Source organism: Tympanuchus pallidicinctus, unplaced genomic scaffold, assembly GCF_026119805.1.
Source record: "Tympanuchus pallidicinctus isolate F22 unplaced genomic scaffold, pur_lepc_1.0 scaffold22, whole genome shotgun sequence".
Classification (NCBI taxonomy): Eukaryota; Metazoa; Chordata; class Aves; order Galliformes; family Phasianidae; genus Tympanuchus; species Tympanuchus pallidicinctus.
In genome coordinates this window covers 19,534,539-19,555,632 of record NW_026294739.1, presented here as the reverse complement: position 1 = coordinate 19,555,632, position 21,094 = coordinate 19,534,539, and the positions used below count along the sequence as shown (strand labels likewise).

Here is a 21,094-nt window from a genome sequence, read left to right as displayed (position 1 = left end):
TCCTGGTACGTTGCAAAATATTTTTTACTGCCCTGCAGGGACCGTAATAAATTAAGGAGAAAAAAAGTCCTTCTCAAATAAGCCTAGGTGAATAACAGTCATACATCAAGATGATCAAAGTGGTGGATTTTCTTCCTTTTCTTTGAAATCCCTGTTTTAACTGGCCCTTCTCAACATGGTTCCAAGCCTGGCATGTTGTCTTCCCCCTCTGTCTACCCCATCCCATACACAGACCCTCCCCTTACATGGGGAACCTCCCCAAGGGTCTGCAGATTCAGGAATGCATAGGTTAAAATAGTCCTGCAGCTCAGCTAAACAAGGCCTTTCCTTGACAGTTATATGATGGGAGGGTGCTAAGTAACCCAGAACATGAAACCCAGGGGAAGCTGTCCCACCCTATCCCCACCTTCCAAAAACCCCCTTTCATCTAGGTCAGGTGAGGGCTGAGCTGATAAGAACTGTCACTGCATCAAATTAAAGGAGAAAACGATCTGGAAAGTTGTTTGCAGATAAAACTTGACTGATTAATCTATTTGTTCCCTTTATTTGGCAGAAACTTAAAACTGAGTTCCTCAGTGACTTGAACTGCATGAAAAATAATGGGCTATTTATGCAATTATCTGCACGTACCTGACCATTGGCTCAAGCCAATGAAGTGAGGACAAAACCATGAAAGCTGGCTTTTTTTTTTAATTGATTTTTCCTTCTTTTCCAGGTGTGGTTTAGGTGAAAATCACAGGCCTGTAGGTCACAGCTTGCCACTGACGTGCGCTCGGGAGCTGGCAGTGCTACCCAAGGCAGCCTGCGCCTGTCCTTGCTGTGTTCAGCCACAACAACACCCATGTTTCTGCCTGGTGATATCAAGTAAGTGAGACCAGAAGGCAAGAATGACACCCTGGTATTCCAAAATGCAACTTAGCACCTGCAAATGCAGTTGTGCTGCCTGGGGGGATATCTGGCCAGCAGCACCTTCCCATCCCTTTGCACTGAACTAAAGGCCTCTGGTTTTGGAAGTACTTTTGGCTTCACTGGTGCCAAATTTAACCAAACTTCCCACAAATCATAGCCCCTCATTGCTCCTTTCCCACTGAACAGTGCTGCTTTTTGCATGCGGTTACTGCACTGGGACAATGTGAACAGTCTTATGCCAGCTTCCTTCCGTCTGGTGACAACAACCCTTGGTCCTGTTGCAAAAAAAAGAGTCAAGACATTTAAACACGAAGGACAGCCATGTGCTGCAGCTGCAGAGGGCAACACTGGGGAGTGGTGGGGAGAGTCATCCTCACTATTCCCTTTTAGCCCTCCAGAAGTATACTGAGATTTGGGGTTGGGATTGAAAAGACCAGACCAAGACCAAGCTAAGATGATCAGAGAGCAGAGATTGTCTTATTACTAAGATATCAGAGGGCTGGAGCACCTCTCCTATGAAAAAAGGTTGAGGAAACTTTGTTCAGCTTAGAGAAGGCTCTGGGGAGACCTCACTGTGGCCTTCCAGTACTTGAAGGGAGCATATAAACAAGAGGGGTAATGGCTGTTTACAAGGGTGGACAGTTATATGGCAAGGGGAATGGTTTTAAGCTGGGATACGGGAGGTCTAGGTTAGATATGAGGAGGAGGTTTTTCACCCAGAGGGTGGTGAGGCACTGGAACAGGTTGCCCAAGGAGGCTGTGGATGCCCCATCCCTGCAGGCATTCAAGGCCAGGCTGGATGTGGCTTTGGGCAGCCTGGGCTGCTGCTTGGTGACCTGCACACAGCAGGGGGTTGGAACTGGATGAGCATTGTGGTCCTTTTCAGCCCAGGCCATCCTGTGATTCCATGATTCTATGACTCAAGCTGCTGTACCCCAAGCACTGGTCACTCACAGCGCTGCGGACACACAGGCGTGCACTCTTCACTCCCCAAACTGCAGATGAAAAATGACATTTCCGACCTGACCCAGACAAAAAAACAAGAACAAGCAAAAAGAAAAAGATTCCTTCAGTTTTGTAGTCCTTTATTTTTTTTTTTTTAAAGTTGATCCTCCCATAGTAATGTACTGAAATGCGTAACAGTTACATTGTACAAAGCATTTAAAGAAAGTACCTCAACTTGCCGATTATTTCAAAATGAGATTATAAACAAAAGGAAAAAGAAATCTGGTCCCTCACTAAAGGCCAAAAAAACCCCCAAAAATAACTGAATGCCTTCCATTCTTTATTTATTTTCTTTTTAAACATAAATTTGGAACACTTCATCTTACAAATAGGATTAACATGAACATAACATCACACAAGCTCGCAGACAACCAGCATAAAATATTGGGTACAGTTTTTAATCAGAAGAATCATGCTTTCATGAAGAAATTATAACTGTTTATACAATTGAATCAATTTACCGTATTACAAAACAAAAAACTAAGTCGCATCTATTCGTTATTTAGTTCATTAAAAGGAAAAAAAATAAAATAAAATAAAAGAGGAATGTAAGAAAATTTCAAACACTGTTTTGCACTCCCATATACACAGATCAGTTCACCTCACTTGTGTTTTTAAGTACATGGGTGCCTACATCATAGCGCAGTGGGGGACTGGAGCAGTGCTGTTTGTTACAGGAACAGTGCTATTCTTAATCAACAAACGTTTGTTTGCCAACAAATAAATACATGGTACACACAACACAAAGAAGAGATGAGAGGGAAGGGGGAAAGGAAGCGACACAACAGAAGAGCGACATGATTGTCTAAAATCAAAATCTCCTTACAATGATTGGAACTAGTGGTGCTGTCGATGGACGCGGTGCTTCCACGGAATTATCGGGATGATTCAGCTTCTTGGAGCAGTGAACATTCATAGTTTACAATATACACAAGCCTCCTATGTATTGTTTCTCATAGTTCTTTTTTTTTTTTTCTCATTTTTCCTTTTTTTTTTTTTTTTTTTTTTTTTAAAACAATGTAGTTGAGAAGGCAAAAGAATTACGGAGAGAACAAAATATTCCCTGTTACTTCTTTCTACGTTTCTGATGGATAGTGTGCATTTCATATAGCTGTTTTCTTTCTTTCTCTGAAGGGCTAAAATGCATAAAGCTTTAATGAAGAGATTTGTACATAAAAGCAACTGTTCCCAATCCTGTGTCAAACTATTTTACACAAAAAGAAAATCAATTCAGTTCCTACTTTAAAGGAGTGCCCGTGTGTGTATCAATGCAGTCTTAACCCTTTTGCCCCTGCCTCTCAAAGCCGGGTGAACTGGAAGACACTTTTTCCTGGCCCCAGTTTACATAATCCACTGAAACTCTTTTTTTTTTTTAAGTCGCATTGATCCTCCAGAAGTCAGCAGCTGCCTTTGCTGTGCAAAACAAAATATTGAGAATAAATAGTTTCTTTCTTTTTAAAATTATTCAGTTTAAGGTCACCGGACTTTAAATGAGTGACCCTGCAGATTTATAAGGCATTCTGCTCAGCAGTCTTTTAAATAGTCATATATGAAAGAGCCATGCTACTGGTTTGGACTTGGTCCCATTCTTGCTAAGACTTCACAATGTCATACGTGACTGATGGATTGGATGGCGCTGGATTCTGCAGCAGCTCTCGCCATGCTGTGCCACATATTGGGAGAATTGTGGGATGCAGAATGAAGGGAGTCCTTGTCAGAGAGAGAGAGCATCATGGCGTACGCCTGGATGGGGAAAGAAGGAAAAAGAAGAGGTCATGCTGCAAGTTCTCTGAGCTTGAAACCTTCAGCTTCCATCTGCTTACGGCATCTTTTGGACCGCGACTGGTCTGCTAAGTTCAATGGCAAAAAAATCACAGTGCATCAGGTGAAACCTGTCAACGTTTCCACTGATGTTTTTGCCCCACTGATACTATTAATTACCTGAGCCTTCCCCTGGCTTCATGAAGCTCTGAAAAAAGCGCTGATAAAAGGCAAGGTCCCAGAGACTTTCATTTGCCTTCATGTTACAGTAAATAGGCTTCTTTCAAGAGCCTGAAGCATCACATTATCTTTTGGCTGCTATGGTATCTCACCAAATACCACAGTCTCCTTTGCTGTGTCCTTCTCCACAGGTATATTCTGCGGTTTTTAAAATACAAATCTTTCACAAGGGCTAAAAAGATCCTTTTTAAGAAATGCCCCTTGGATGTTAGCTCAATTATCACTGTTTCTAAGTCATGCTCAATGAAGTAACATTAACAGACTATAAAAAAAAACCACCACAAAGACAAGCCAGAAGAGCAAGTAGCATCCCTACAGTTAAACTGCATAGCTGAAAGCAGGGAGCAGATTTCTTATCACGGCAGGTGGCAGACAGGAAGAAAAGCAACACAGAAGTAAGAAAATCCCCTGGTACCAAGGCCAGAGCACCCTGTGCTGTCTCACTGTAGTGGGAGTGCAGTGGGAAGCTGAGGGACGCTCAGATTAATGGAGGTGAAGCCCAGCCCTGCCTGACCGATCTGAAAAGACTTTGCCTGCCACAGACTAACAGCTTAATCCTTTAGGTATTGGGTGACAATAACATTTTAACTGAGTTAAGCTTTTACCTGGGATTTGGATTTCCTGTACAATGGTTGTTTTAGGTCCTCTGGCAGCTGGGAAGTATTGAAAGCTGCCAATTCAGCTTCACTATATTGATTTTCTTCCATTTTCCTCATTTTGAGGCTATCTGTGAAGTGCCTTATGTGGTCCAAAGCTGAAAGTCCAGTCTTATTATATTCCTCCTCTTTATACCTACAAAAACACCACAGAGGTTACAGGGACTTTTAACATCAGTTAACTGGAGGCTGCCAGTGAACTGCTGCCTCTCAACACTATTCAGGCATTCACGTTTACTCCCAGGTTTTTAACCACCTGCACCAAAAACCACGTGTGCTGCAGAGCAGCCTGGTAAGCAGGAGGTTGGAAGGAGCCCCCAGAGCCCCTTGATGTCCTGCTGGTGAACTGCAGTGCATGGTCACGTTGGCCAAACCACCCTTGGTAGCATTTAGTGCTGCCCACCATCACCAACTTAGCATTTAAGGCTGATCCTCACTGCAATCCCTCTTCCTCTCACATTTACACCTCTGATTTTTCTCCTTTTACAGGTTCGTAAACCACCTTGTGCTCTGGCACCATGGTCCTGAAACAGAAGGAACCACATTTTCTATTCTAAAAAGGAGCAAGTGGGCAGCAGGAACAGAAGTGGGAGAGGCTGTCTCTCTTCTGTGGTGTCTCCACAGCCTTTCTCAAGACCGTTATGGAATATTAGGGTATGTTTAAGGAGCAGATAACATATCTCCCACGAACATTTCCTGTCTCACCCAGAACATGACAATAGTTCCCTAGGCAAACTTATTTTTCCCCTTGGAGGCCACAGTTTGCATGAAGAGACTGAAAACAGGGCTGGTATTGACCAAAACACGGACGGACGTTGCTATCGTAACGGGAAAGTTGGCTACCTCAGACAGGTTCCCACGGCACACAGTTTGGTGCTGGCACTCTTGTATGGTTTATTGTTTTTATTTGTGTATTGAGCAAACCAATACTAGGAAGGAACCAACCTGCCAGGGGAAGCTTTGCAGTTCATGTCCAAAGTACTCGTTTCCTCGTAATCCTCCTCAGGAGTCCCCTCGTGTATGTCACTTGTAACAGGCTCTTTGACTGTTTTCCCTGCCATTTCACTTTCTTCTTCTTCTTCATCCATCATTACTTCATCTTCTGCCTCTTCGTCATCCAACAAATCTGAGTTCTGGCTGTTTACCATGGCTTTTTCATCCTTAAAGTGGCTGCCATTCATTCTGAAAGTACCAAAAGAAACAAATGCAATCACCAGAAATCACTCATGAAAACTCCATGCCAGCGGGCTGTCAGAGACAGATCTAAAAAAGATGTACCAGTAAAATAACAGCATTTCATTTAGGCACTATTGTAGAAAATTCCACTAGAAATCAGTGGGGCATTACAGTGCAATCAGCACGAGATTTTCCTGCCATTCTGAGAGCCTAAACTACTGTTCAAGAGGAAGGATGTTCAGATATCCATTCCAAATTTTCTCACGCATTATTTCATCTCATATTTCCAATCATGTATGTAGTCTAGGCAAAACAACTCATTGACTTTTTGCAGAAGCCATAAGGGGTCGAGAAACTCGGAAAATCAGATCTGGCATTTTCAACAGTGACATCCAATACTGTGTTCAGCGTTTTAAAGTCCAAATTACATGCATAATTAATTTTGCACACCACCATCCATTTGGAAGCCATATTACTTAACCGAACGTATGGATTACATACATGGGAACCTAAGTGATTCAGCTGAAGACCCAAAGAGTTGTCTGTAATATTGCCTCCAGACTGAACTGCATTACTGACTGATTTGAAGAATTAAAGAAAGATCATAACACGTTTGAAATGAGAAGTCTTTAGTCTTACGAAATGAGCACGTGGAGAACCCTTTGCTCCACACAAGGTTACTCCATTGTCTGTTGCATCCAAACTTTCCTTAACTACTTCCTATGGGATCTTTTCAAGGGCATAACATCCATGCTGTAGTAGGGGCTTACTTGCAAATGGCCTCAACCACCAGGATTGGATCTATCTGCAGCCACATCACGTCCACTGCATTCATCGAGGGCCAACAGTAATCAGCACAACTGTGGCATCAGCAAACGCAAGGCCAGAAGCGCTGAGGATACGACTGGGCTGAACCGATGGGGCCACATGAATGCAGCCACCAGCCTATCTGCTCCACTGCTTTATGTAGCATGGAGGCCTTGATTCAGCTATTGTTCTAACTGTGCAAAAGGTCCCTACTCTTCCAGGAATACAGTTACAAAAATGGAAACGTTATTGTCTGCCTACAGTTGGTGACTGCATGTGCTTCAAACTGTGTGGGACAATGTGGGATACAGCAAAAGTTTTAGCTCGATAAGGATGAGGCCTATGAACATGTTTGATATCTAATGTAAGACTCACAGTCATAACAGATGTACTTTTCTTCCCTATGGAGGACATACAAGTGAAAGATAGTTTATTACACAATAGCGTAATTTCATCTATTTTCTGAGCAAATTCCAGCTGATTGTGACAAGCATTAAGAAAAGTTAGGGAATGGTCTGTTTATATCACAGTTTTGAAACATCTGAGGCTATCCAGAGTCGGGAGAGCTGGAGCAACCACCCCCTCTCTAAGTTAATCAGAGCAGTATCTCTTTATCATCTTTTATTTAAATAGGCAGATATAAGAAATTGCTGAGTATGGCTTAGGCTGCCAACTTGCTTGTTATGCTCGATTGAGGCTGCAAGGAATGAAAGGGAGATGGACTACAACCAAAGTAACAAAAGCCATGTGATTAAGAAAACAGATTCTCTAATTATGCTTTCAAATGCAGCAATTTGCCAGGGATAAAATATCCATCAAAAGCAGTCTGAAGTGCCAAATTTAGAAAGGAAACACTGCATAACCCAGCAACCTTTTCACTTTGCTGACTTCCTGTTGGAGGACATGTTGAGACCAGATGTGCAAAGAAAAAATCCCAAGCCCTCACTGCCAATCAAGAAGGAATGAAATTTGAATATGCATGTAATCACTTAATCCAATACTTGCAGGGAAATTTTTGTTACGTCCACCATTTTTATTCCTTCACAAAGACATCTGGAAATTGAGAAGACAGTGAAGTTTGTCACCAACAGTAAGAAAGTTTTGATGTCGATAATGTAATGCCAACTCAAAAGCATAAATAATTCATAACGCAAAACCAGCCTCACAGAAATATGTATAGTTGATATGTGTATCCCTTTACAGCCTTTTTAGCTTAGCTGTAATCTTTATTAGCTGAAAATACTTAGAAATGGCCTCTCTTCTACTAGCTTAAAAGAACCAAAACACGTACACTTAATAAATCTTACCAGGTGTTCTCACCTACCCACAGCCTTACTGACTTTTTGCTAGCAAGCATCCTTCTAGGCACTGAGTCAGTTGCAGAACAGGAACTTCTTAGATATAATGCTCCATTTCATTTAAGAATTCAGCTTACCCTTCTTTACTAACTACACATTTAAATTACATTTAAGTAATCCTTCCAGGTTTAGCTATTGGATGTAGAGTCCACCTGTTCTGCTGTGAATGTAAAACAAAGGAAACTGTAACAGTCACAACTTACCTCTCCTCTGAGTTTCGGGGGGACTGATTGTTGTGGTTGCTGTTTCCAATAAAATTCCTAATTTCTGTGAAGTAAGAATCTTCCTTGTCATCTAGGATGGCTCCTGTGCTTTCCAGTTCTGAGTGAGGTGAAGATGTTGCAGTACCTTAACAGGAGAAGTAAAGGACTTCTGTTGTTCCTCATTTACATTTGCTATGCTTAATCTTCTAAATCAAATTGAAACAAAACTGAAATTATGTTTTAACTGGGTAAGACCCAGTGAGAGTGTTCAGGGTGCTCTGCCAGCTTTCAGCTGTAAAACTGGCATTTAGAAGGGAAGAGTTACTATCCACAGACGAAGGTGGTTCCCAGTCAAAATGACTATTTCCACTTATCTTCCCCATTACCCTGCAGCTTCAGAACCATCAGCCAATAACCAATGGCTGAACTGAGCAAATGGAGCTTAAGTTTAGTTATGAATTCTGTAGGTTTCCATCCAGTATGAAGCAGGCATTGACATCATCACCCAGGTTTGTCAGCACTGAGACCAGTTGCAAACATCTTTGTGAAGCGGGGAACACACAGCTCTGCCTTCAGTACGTGCACCTGGTTATTTCCACTGGAGCAAAAAGTAAACTGAAAAGACTGCAGAGGTTTCATGAAACCCTGCAGATACCTAAACCAGGCCAACGATTCTCAGCACAGAGTGCTGCCTCTGCTGCTGCTGTGAGGTGACAAACTTGCTCTGGGGCATTTACCTCCATCACGGGGATTTTCAGCTCCTGACAGTGGGAATATTTTACAGTGTGCCAAGAAAATCTTTTAGGGTACCCCCAGAGACTCTAAAGCTGGGATGTCTATCGACAGCCAAATCGCTGGGATTCAACCAATTTTCCCAGACTGCTCTCACAATGTTCTGGTTGGCTTAATTAAAGCCAAAAGAAAAGTCATCATCCAGTGGTATTAAGTTATACAAGGGTAGAGTTAATGCTGGGATTTTCAAAGCACTTTAAATGTCTGCAGAGCTTAGGCACTTACGTATTTTCCAAAAATCCCCTCACCAGAGCAGACAGTGCAGAATAACTTGTGCCTATTGACACTCTCAGAGCTCAAAGTCAGCACTGAATGGGAATGTGAAGTCCTTGTATGCATACGTGAGCTGCACACAGGGGGCAATGGAAAGGGAAAAGGCATACATACCAGACATGTTGCCATTCTCATGCTTTTTTAGATGTCTGTCAAGATTGGTTTGTTGACCAAAACACCTGTCACACAAGTGACACTTGAATGGCTTCTCTTTATTGTGGATATTACGGACATGTCTCTGCAGGTTGGAAGATATGCTAAAGGACCTGTCACAGTATTTGCATCTAAAAAGGCAGAACAGGTGGGGAGAAAAGCGTTTGTTAGTTGCTTAAAACGTCAGATTTACTCTAGGAGACATGAAGCACCTTCCAAGCTTTGCCTAACTACTCAAACTCTTGGTCCCTCTTGTGCCAAAACCCTCCCTCCAAAGTGTTCTGGCTGAATAACTGGAGAGCCGTGCTCTTGGAAAGAAGACATCACTTTTACAATTGGTTTTAATCTTTAATTCACATTACTCTTTATCTCTTCAATACTGCTCTTAGGAACGAGCATCGTATTTCAGACTTAATGGCATCGAATTAGCCTGGGTAATTGATTCCCATGTTTTTTAAACTGTTGCATGCAAAGTTGGGAAGTTTGAAAACAGTAGAGCAATAACTCTATTGTTTCATGTGCTGCCAATACAATACAATTAAACACTTTTGGAAAAAAAACATGAAACAGATCTCTTCTAATGCTCAAATAAGGTAAAAAGGGCTATTTCTTTTCCTATTCTAAATTATACTGCGTGATTAAATCTTTTCTTGAGGAATTAGCTTGCTTGATTGCTAATCCCAGAGGAAATTTGGTTATCTTGCAAAAACCAGCAATAAACAATTCCAACCTTTAATACTGTGCCAATGTGAGTAGTTTAGTCTATCACTCTGGTACCAGAGGCATCAATTTTCATACTCGGCAGTGATTTGGAGTCCCTGAAGCCTTTACTGCACTGCTCTTTAAGCCATTACTAAGTCATACTATAACTATTCCAAATTCTCTTGCTGGCAACCAGCCAACAGTCTTCACCACTTTAGTTTCTCAATCTTTCATTTCTCCTGTACTTCTCTACGTGTCTCTTATGCTTGTCAATGATGTCCATTTTTTAGTGCTGAAATCATCCATTATGCTACTAATTGTTCCTGGCTTTTATGTCACGGACAGGCATTACATGCATCAAGACATTTCTTCAATAAAATCAGATGTGAATCGCATTTCCCAAAGAGATTGGAGGCAAAAAAAAACCACCAAAAAACCAACAACCCCACCATACTGTTTCCTCCCAAACAATGAGCTTAGTCTGCTCTTTACAGGTCATAAAACCGTGATGCAGAAATTTGTGCATTTGTTTTACTGGAACATGAGCTGGCTTCTTTCCAGCTGATTTAAATTAATCTTTCATTTTCAATAAGGCAAAGCTTCCATACACATTTCTGTGTGTAACTGTCCTGGATAAAATATCACATACATATCCTTATCAACAAGAGAGTACACCCACATGGGTTTTGGTTACTCAGACCTCAGAAAGCATCCAGATATAAATGCAGCCATGTTTTTGCAACTGGGATCTTTCAGAAATCAGATGATTGACAAAACACCCAACTTTAGGCTTAAAACAACACCACACAGTTCTTACCAAAACAAACAAACAAACACAAACAACAACAAAAGCCCACTTGGTTTTTGCAAGGCAAAACATGGCTGTGAACCCTCTTGAAAATCACTTCGCCCTACTCTCTTCAAAGTGCCATCCATCCCACATGGCAAAGACAGGACTGCAAATGGTGCCTGGGTGGCTGCTTATGCCAAAAGAATTCCACAGGCTATGACCAAAACCTCCCCTCATCTCTGCAGTGTAAATACAGAACAGCAGCACTGCATGCAGCCACCCTTGCCCAGTGGAGTACAAAAAGCCCTTTTTTAAACAAAGGCAAATTTTCATGTTTGCCATCCTCAAAAGGTTCTGAGAAACAAAGATACATTCCCACAAAGAATAGAAATTTCCTGGTGAGTTAACTGGGGAGAAACGTTCTGCTGGCACGAGGCAGCCCACTTCCAACATCAAGTCAAAAAGTCCACCCGAGCTCTCCTAGCAGTGAACTGCCTGACCACAGGCAACCCTGCTTACCAAGCACTGCCTATTTTTAGATACAAAATCAAAATGCAATGGTGGGTAGCAATGAGATTTCCAAGGTTTGGGCAGCAAAATGTGCCTGCTGGTATCAGTGGGGATTATCTAGATAATTGAAAGGGCTCAGGCTCATGCACAAGGTGCCACAGCTGAGCAGACGGGTGAGTGATGCTGAAGCACCTCTCCAGCATCATGCACACACCTTGACATGACAGCAACCACGTGGGAACAGCTTTGCTTAGCCATGAGGACATGCCTTTTCCAATGGCAATGTGTCTCACCCCCCGAATTCACTGAGGTCAGTGACAAAGCCACCATTAATATCCACTCTTGCACACGTGTCCCCTTGCTTTATTCGCCTAAAATGCACAACCACCAATGTGTGTAACTGGCTGTGGTACCTGTAGGGCTGCTCTCCAGTGTGCGTCCTCAGGTGACGGGTTAGGTTTGCAGATCTGGGGAAAATCTTGCCACAGTACCTGTGGTGAGAAGAGGTTCCGTAAGGCAGTGCAAGCAATGCTGGCTTTGTTCCAGTCTGAGATGTGCTACAAGCACAGCCCTAATGGAATCACAGCTACGTGGTACTATTGGCACTGCTTTGGTGTAATGACACCTCAATAAAAGCATCAAATAAATATAAGTGATTGAGACATACACACACGTAGGAATGGAACTGGAATTGCTGGCACCAACCAGCTTTTTTTCTGCATAAGCAAATGGCACATGAAAACATACTAGTTTCAGAGATTGCACAAAATCTCTAATCTCACTAAGTGCTTATCTGTCACATTCAGATTTGGAATCATGAGGATCTGCTATTAAAGTCTTGGATTTCAACCTCAATGTAAGCAAATTTCAAACCTTTCAGCCAATTCTGCGTGTCAGCAAACGTGACAACATCTTGTGCACTGAATAGGATCAGACCTGACAAGACTCAAAGATTTAATCCATCAAGGTATATTTCTATAACAACACGTCTTGAAAGAAGGTTACATGTTTTCAGAAAGATCAGATAAACCAATATGCCAATGTCAAATACCTGTGCATTCTGGAGATGATACAGAGATCTACGTTTAAAAAATCTGCAAACTCTATAATATGGCACAGGAATAATAATGATTATATATATACAACGTGCATAAATATACGTGATACATGGAATACATACTATATAATGTAAAATATAGAATGTGGATACATCTTGATAGGTACAGATATTATCTACCTATATACAGATATAATGAGCCCTTCCTGCTCATTTAAGAAGCATATTACTATTCAGTTTATAATTGTTGCAGTTCTATTAATCACATTCAGCTGATTTTTGTATGGGGACAGAGCACACACAGCTCTCAGGAGAATGAGGCTGGTGGTTGCTTAACATGTTGGCTTTGAACATTGCATCCCTTAGTTTTTAAGACTGCATTTATTTTTTTTTACATGACGTGCAAGCCCTCAAGACAGCTAATTCTGCTCTCCTTGACAAAGCTCCCATTCATGTTGGTTCTATGTACAGTCATCTTCATTTTACGTCCTAATAAGTCATCTGTTTTATCACTGATACCTTTGGATGCCAAAGGGAGGAAAACACGAGAAGAACAATTCTATAGTTTACAGTTAAAAAAATTACATCAATCAATAACGAAAGCACACTCGTGAATATGAAAGTGATGAGGCAATCTAGACAAGGAGTTGTTTATGGAGTAGGTTTGTGTTGTTACCTGCAGGTGTAGCGCTCCTTGCCCTTGCGCAGGAGGGTCTCAGGCAGAGCACTTGGAGGGGCTCGGAAGTTGAACATGGATGGCATTGACTGGATCATCTCATTGGCCTCTGGCTTCAAGGCACTGAAACTCTCCAGCTTTTCGGCCATGTTTTCTATAGCTGACATCTGCAATGGAAGATGGCACAACAGTCGGCACGGTCAGTACCGCTGTGGGTTTGTGTCTGTGGTCAAAGTGCTAAGCATAAAGGACAAAGACTTCCAAGAAGACATACAAAACAGCAAATGTAGAGCTGCAGTCACAAAAACTACTGGGCAGAGTATGCAATGAGGTGGCCATGATGATGGCCCTCTCAGAGTAACCCCCATAACTGCTGCAAAGGGTTGTGTTCCACTGCAAGACCAGTACACAGCAGAACTGCTCTAATGGCTACAAGTAAAGCTGCTTCCATACAAAGTCTAAATCAGCCATTTCATGTTATTTTTAAGCCTCAACAGCTACAGAAATAGAGCTGTGCAGCTGTACTCTGGGTGCGTGTCAGGTGCAGCCCATCTACTGAAACCACTGGCCTCTTTAGACCAAATCAATAGAAAAAACAGAGAATTCGGTAAGAGATGAATTCCTACTTTTTTTTTTTTAATTATGGACTTTCAGAGGACAAGTATCTCAAAGGACACAAAGCACTCCAGCTAAACTAGCAGATGCAACAAGCCAAGAAGCTCCATCATTGTCCCAGCCACATCCAAGCATTCAGTCAAATCTTGCAGATCAGAGTCAAACGTCATGACATAAATCCATCAGAAATGAAGCTCTGGTGGGTTTGGTGCTATTTATTCATTCACATTACCCGCTAGATGCCTGTCAGGTTTTCTTACAACCTCTTAATATTTCTACTCTACCTTTAGTTGCTTGTAAACCCTATGCACTTTGGGATGCTGCCTCTTCCTGTAGCTGTATGAAAGGGCTTTTATTTTCAGGGAGGGGGTATTAAATAATTTCTGAAGATTGTTTCCCTTCAAAGTGTCTGGAAATGACCACAAGAAATGGCTCCAGAACTTCCAACATTGTCACGTAAAGAGCTGAAGATTGCTGCTGAGCCTCCTGACAGGTAAAATAGCTGCCTGCCTCCTACTGTCACCATAAACAAATGGAAAATAATAAACAAACAATAGAAATGCAAGAACTGCACTTGAAGAAGGTGAGCGCACTGGAGATCCCATGCCACGAGCATGCAAATTGCTTCGTCATAAACCACAGCATTAATCAAGTGCTATCTATCAGAACACCTCTGCAGCACATTCTTCAGAATCCACAAGGACTACTCTGATTCCTTTTGCTGTTATTTTAATGGGAAGAACTGCACGTTTGTCTCCAGACAGGGCTCTGCAGGTGCTGGCTAGCTCTGGCTTTGGTCTTTTTTTTTTTCCCTTTAGCCCACAGCCTGCCCTCTCATTTCATGCTCAGGCTCCTAATGCTGAGTACAAATTGCAATGTACAGAGTACCACTGCCAATTTGCCAAATGTCTTTCATCAAACACGCTGCAAAAAAAAAAAAAAAAAAAGAAAATCTCAGAGGGAAGTCAAGATACATTTACTTGTCAGGCAACAAATGGGAAAGCATTGCGAGGCAGTAGGGGCTGTAAGCTCTGGGGTTTGATTCATAATCACTCAGCTGCTAAAACATTCTCCACAGATGCAAGTGGACAGCACATTTGTCAATATGAAGGATTTTGACATGTACTGATCACAGGCATGAGATATGTAATGATGATGCTGCTGGGAGAGGAGGTAATTCTATCTAGGCAGAGAGATGTCATTATCAACCCATATGACTCAACATTACCATACATTTATTTTTATAGGACTTCATATTTTTCTGCAGGAAGAATTGATTCTTAAACCTTTTATAATAGTTCTTCTGCTGCCTGTAACTCCTTCTAATTGTTCCCTGCAAGAAATCATTTATCAGTTTTGCAATTGTGGAAAATTAATGGTTTAAATGAAAAATGACCTTTGGCCTTCAGGCTGATTAGCAGTGACAAGACAGTGTATGGGTTATGATAGCACATATTTATAGTGAAGAATAATAAGGGCATCGAGAAGTATAATAAATGTTTTATTTATGTATATTTAATATTCAAGTCAGTTTCATTATCTAGTGGTTTTAAATCATTTTTGGTTCATCATTTCTCACGTACGTGGTTCCCTTAGTAATATATTAAAGCAACTATTTTCCCCTTTCCATTTAAAATGGCTTAGTCATGCTTATTTCTTTTTATTATCTTCGGGATTTTGCAGAGGAGAAATGGAGAATGAATCTTCTCTCATGTACAGTGCTGTAGGTCAGTACCAACCCTTCTCTGCCACCAGGACTACATCAGTCCTGAGACAGGTATGAAATCAGGATCTAATCTTAAATCCCTCATTCAGAGGAAATACAAGCACTTCCAATTATTATAAAGCATTACGAGATTTCCTAAAATATGTTTCTCACCACAGGAATGACTATTGTGTTTTTTAAAGACTGATCCCTGTAGTTACCTGGTATGATTTATGTGTTTCGAGAAATACAACAAAGGGAAATGCTCAGCCCAAAGTCTTTCCTGATATGAATCAGTGTCACTCCGCTGCTGTCGGTACGATTACAGCAGTGTCTATCCGATGGAGATGGGGCTCACAATATTGGAGCATTTTCTTAAGAACAACAGGAGCAGTAAATTCTTCTTCCAAAAATGCACTTGCAGAGGTTGCAACATCACACAAGCCAGCTCTGATTAAAGCAGGGTGAAGACGAGAGATGGGTTTGCTCCCTGTTAGCCTTCCTGCCCAGACTGCGCACCACCGTGAAGGTCACCAGCTCCGTGCAGAAGCTGATGCTCCTCCACAGAAAACTTGGCTAAAAAACCCAAGGCTAAAAGCTGACATCAGCAGTAGGAAAAGGAAATCTTACACAAAAGTTTGGAAGGCATCAACAATGCAGACATAGGGAAGTGAGCTGCAAACCACTGAAGGGTTTGCAACCTTCAGAATGCTCTTCTCTGTCACATCCCAGCTGCTTCTCAGCTCCTGCCCTCTGCTCCTCTCTCCCTAGCATATTTGGGATGCCCCCAGTGCTGCACAGCACCTGGCACAGAAACTGCCATGGGGATGATACACACATGTGCAGCATGGGTTTGTTACAGCCCATACAAAACCTGTCATCCCTGCCCAACAACAGGGTCTCACCTACTTAAATTTCAGTTAACATCCACCACTCATCAATCCATTTGCAAAATCTGAACAGAGTGATGTGAAATCCAGAATTTGTGGTGCTTAGGACAGAAGTAGTAAGACCAAGCAGGAATTGCAAACACTGACATACACTTCTGGGGAACCAGTGCCATGGTTTTAAGCAGTGGCCCCAGGGATACACAAATGGTCCTCCAAGGACCAGACCTTCTGCCCACTGTCTGTCACGTGCCAGAAATGAGATGTATAAGAGCTTTAATTAGTGGTTGCATCTCGATTACTGCACTGAGAGGTGATGGCTTTAGCTCCCATTCATCTCTCTAAACCCACTTTGAATCCATTTGCATTTTTGTCAAGGAGTCCACCAGCACAATTAGGTGCATATGAAATACACTGGCTTTTGTTCCTTTGAACAAAATCCTTTTGCCTGATAAGTCAACTGGGTGTCTCTCATTTTTTCTGTATTGTAAAAACTAATGAACAACCATTTCTCACTCAGGTTCTGCTCACCAATCACCATGTTACAGAGTTGTGCCACAGCTCTCTCAGGCATTTTTTTTTCCAAGCTCAAAAATCAAGATCTACTTAAGGCTCTTTTTGTGGGGAAGCTGTTCCCTACCTCTGATCATCACTGTTGCACTTTTCTGCATCTTTTCTAATTCTACTCTGCCTTTTTTGAGAGGGCTTTCAGCTGTATTCAAGACCTGAAAACAGTATAACATAATGACATTTTCAGTTCGTTTCTGTTAAGCACTCAGATAATATTTTCATAAAACCATTGACTTCAAGATGCTTTTCCTGAATGACCCGAGCTAAGAGTGTAACTAGGTACTTACTAACATGGAGTTTCTCTGCTATTTTAATCCCTGGTGACTCAGCTTTTGGTGGAACTCCTGCAGTTAGCTTTGCATTTAGCTGTTCTCAATAAACTGTTGGCTCTCTGCTCTTAAGCCTGTTTGCTCCCTTTCCCGTGCTGTTTACAAACAGATTTAATCCTTCACATCCCACTGACACCCCTGGGTGAAGCTGGTGATACAGTCCAACTGCTGCAAAAACTGCTGATGTATTCTTACCTTTGTTTTCCTGTTGGTGGTGTGTTTGGTTTTTGTTTGTTTGTTTAGATAATTATTAATCCAGAAGACTTTCCCTGTTCTGCAGAGCTTCTTTAGGAGCAATCAGGGAGAACCCTTCCTTCAGCTGAAACACAACCCAAGCAGCCTTTACTCCTCCAAAACCCCGAGCTCCTGGTGCAAACTGCTACAGCATCAAGTCTCAGCAGGGTGCTTTGCTCCAGGGATGGTGCTTGAACACCACCAGGCATGGAAACTTTTGGGGATCTGAGCCCCAGCAGGCACCCAGGACTGCAACCATCCCGTACTGGGCACAGGGAGGAAGGCATGACCCCAAGGAGGGGATCAGTCAATTGCCACATCCATGGAGAAAGCCCTCTGAGGAGGCAGGAGAGCAAGGAGGTCCCTTTACATATTTCACACTGCAGTTACGGCCTTACGGACAAGTCATGTCTGCTCCTAATCTGAGATTGGTGACTGACAGCGTTTTATAGGGAGCAGTAACTTTTGATTTACATATAGGAGTTGTTGATTCAATCTACATCCAGATGTCTGGAAAAGGAAGCAGCTTCCCCCCACCTCCCTCCTGCTCCCTGAGAGCCCATTAACCTCCTACTGACGCAAACTAATATGTAGTCACAATTCCCCAGCTCGGACTCAGAAATGCAGACATTACCATAATCGGCTAAAACAAGTATTTATAAACATTTCAACGGGCAAGATACCATCAGCAGGGGTCCTGAGTATTTGTCTTAAAATTTATTAACCAACCACAGAGAAAGTGGCATAAATAAAGCAAGGTTTGTTGTTGCTGCTTTTTAAGAATAACCTGATGATATGAAATAATCTAGCAGACAATGCCATCAATTACATGACCTAATGTTTTACTAACGAGACTCCTTCGATGCTATTAACATAAAAACAACTGACTTTATGGTCACAACTCATGGGAAAAGAATGGTTCAAACGTTTGCTTTCTATTTTTACTACTGTTATTTAGAGAAATCCTGAAGACCCAACTACTGAAGTTCAGAATTTCTTCCTCCCCGGTTCAAGTCATGCTGCTTTCTCTAAAAATTACAACTTGTGAATTGCTTGTAATGTATCTGGCCATCCAGCCACTTGGCTGAGCTGTACCATGCCCAAAGGCCTTGCACACACGGCTGAACTCACACATGGCTGTAAAAAACTTCAGCTGACCTCCAGCACAGACCCACAAAATCTCTACTTGGGTTAATGCTGTTGGTGAGCGTTTATCTAAATCTAACAGAATGGATCATGTCTTAAAATACACCCCGTAAAATAAAAGCTTTGTTAATGTACTCATTAAAGTTCTTATCATTTATTTTTAAATTAATTTAATTACTTAATGATTATGCTCCACAAGGGGATTGCAAATGAAATTTGAATCTCATTAGACAATCTCTTTATAGCAACTTTCTCTTGATGGGACCAGTAGGGAATGAAAAAGTTCACAGACTAAATAAATTACGGTCCGCTCAAGAGAGGATGCTCCCCATTGAGTCAGACTACAGCATTCCTGCCAAACAATGAGAAACAATGTGAAATAATCTTGAAATATACAGCACAGGCAACTGTGAATTGAGACAGAAAGGCACATGTGACATTCAGATTTCTCAAGATGAAGATTCACCCATGAATCAGCATCCCCTGCAAGGCACTTCATGCCTTACATACCTATTGCTGCTGCAGCTGCTCAAGCACTAGCATGGCCTGGAGATTCACACTCACACAACAACAACAGAACAAAGGAAATCCAAAGACCAAGCCAATGCCAAAGAAAGTAGACCGAAGAAACAGGCTGTGCTGGGGTTTTCAGCTCCCCAAATATCCCCAAACAGAGCATCTCTGAGATGCAGGGCGCACAGACCAAATCACGTCCCTCCATGGGCTCTGGATATGGCCGCTCTGAACTGCTGCAAAGAAGATGCTTGGGAACTCCTCCAAGCCCGGCACCTGATCCTATGTCCTAGGGGCTTGTCATCTGCTTGCATAGGACTAATGATGGAAAATCCCTGCAGCTTTCCCTTTGGTTGTTTTACTGGTTTTCACTAAGGCCAGCATCGCTGCAACGGGGTTTTGGGTACACACATTCCCACAGCTCCAGGCACCTCTCTGTGACTGAGCTCATTCAGGATCTGTCCTCAGGATCTTAGGACTCAGGATCCTAGAAGCCAGCATTTCAAGGAGACAAAACCGGCATCCAAAGCCACATGTACACAAAGCAAAGCCCCATGGCTGCCGTGGAGGAGAGCAGTGTACAGACATCCCTGGGGCCTCATGCATGCAGGCAGGAGCACATTGCCGTCTCTGTCTGGGAAATCCTGGCTTCACCTCGTGCAACCAGCCCACATCCCACTGCAAGCCATGAGCAAGCATGAGTCAGCCCCAAGTCTTCCCTCTGAGACCCACAGCCGTGAGGGTGGAAAAAATCTGGGGCAAGTATTGATGGGTTCAGCGATAAGAGGAGCAAATCTCGGTGCTATTCCACTTGCATCTGTAAAAGCAGTTGCTGTGGCTCTTTTTTTGTTTTCTTTTTTTTTTCAAGAACAATTTAGATGTATTAAAAATAAGTTTTATAAAAATAGATGAGCCTGCTTGAATGCATCCCAGATACTAAAAGCAGAATTTCTGTTCACACGAGGGGGGACTGTGTGTAACTATACACACAGGACAAGTTTGATCCCAGCACTGCAAATAAGTGGGTGTTTTATTTGGGCTTTAAATATAGCAATTAAACTCCAAACTTCAAAGCTATTAAAGTGACTGACTCCCTCTGAAGTCAATACGAGATACAAGTGCGAAGTCCTCCGAGGCTCTGTGTTTTAATGTTCTAGAACATAGATAAAATATTTCTAATTCTTGCAAGCTAACAATATTTCAGCCTGAAAATTGTCACTACAATCTCTGAAGGAAAACAGTTTGGAACATTTTCAGTTCAGTACAAACAAAGAGCGCATTCGGAAACCCTCACTTAGGTAAAGCTCCCATTGCCATCAGCAAATAAAAGCTGCAGGATTAGATCAGTGAAAATAAAGCCAATTGGACATCACACAGCATTTACCCGCTACAGCGCTCTGTGGGAAAGCGTGGCGTGCTCTGTAATTGTGTGGGAAGTTATCCTTCATATTATATTTTTCTTATGCAATTTATTTCACAGTGATTAAATCAAAAATATAAGCATGAACTTACCCAAATTCTTTGATCAGGCAATTGGAACTGGGAGCAAAATTGAAACAAAAACAACACATTATTCCTGCGCTGGAATCCTCATTGCAATCAAACTACTAATTAAGATCGCATTTAAAGATACTAATTAAGACATTATCCTGAATGATCTGTTACACTGGGGCATTCTCTCCCTAAAAAGGCAATCCTTGTTACAGTAAATTATTGTGAACACACAATTATCTGCCTCAATCTCTCACAGCTTTGGGGTCACCGGCACTGGGAAGGTTCTGCCCAGGCAAAAGCAGGGTAAGGACAGCACAGTTTATGACCTTCATCTCTACTCCAAAGCCTATTTTAATGATTAGTCTGTTACTGCTCCTATTATCCAGTTTAAAGAACGAAGTCAAACTTTTGGTTAGACTCAGTTCAATCAAACTGTTTCAGAAACAACCTACAGAAATACATGTTTGTAGGACAGGAATGATAAAAAATATTTTGTTCCTATCTTACAGAGACAGAACCTGCCAGCAGAAAAT

At 42.0% G+C, this 21,094-nt stretch overlaps 1 protein-coding gene across 10 annotated transcripts in view; it reads right to left on the bottom strand.

Moving 5' to 3' along the window:
• Window positions 1-2,873: 2,873 nt before the first annotated feature.
• The window catches only part of MECOM (MDS1 and EVI1 complex locus), a 298,479-nt gene continuing 280,258 nt past the window's right edge, over window positions 2,874-21,094 (bottom strand). For 6 of the 10 annotated variants that reach the window (XM_052687086.1, XM_052687088.1, XM_052687095.1 and 3 more), the window contains 8 exons: window positions 20,580-20,606; window positions 13,069-13,235; window positions 11,749-11,826; window positions 9,295-9,464; window positions 8,116-8,260; window positions 5,517-5,753; window positions 4,521-4,707; window positions 2,874-3,657 (listed from right to left, as the gene is read on the bottom strand). In XM_052687086.1, the coding sequence (XP_052543046.1) occupies window positions 3,523-3,657; window positions 4,521-4,707; window positions 5,517-5,753; window positions 8,116-8,260; window positions 9,295-9,464; window positions 11,749-11,826; window positions 13,069-13,235; window positions 20,580-20,606 (1,146 nt within the window). In that variant the 3' untranslated portion in view covers window positions 2,874-3,522. The remainder of the gene's footprint in view (window positions 3,658-4,520; window positions 4,708-5,516; window positions 5,754-8,115; window positions 8,261-9,294; window positions 9,465-11,748; window positions 11,827-13,068; window positions 13,236-20,579; window positions 20,607-21,094) is intronic. The other 4 variants (XM_052687089.1, XM_052687090.1, XM_052687096.1 and 1 more) reach the window with 2 other exon arrangements.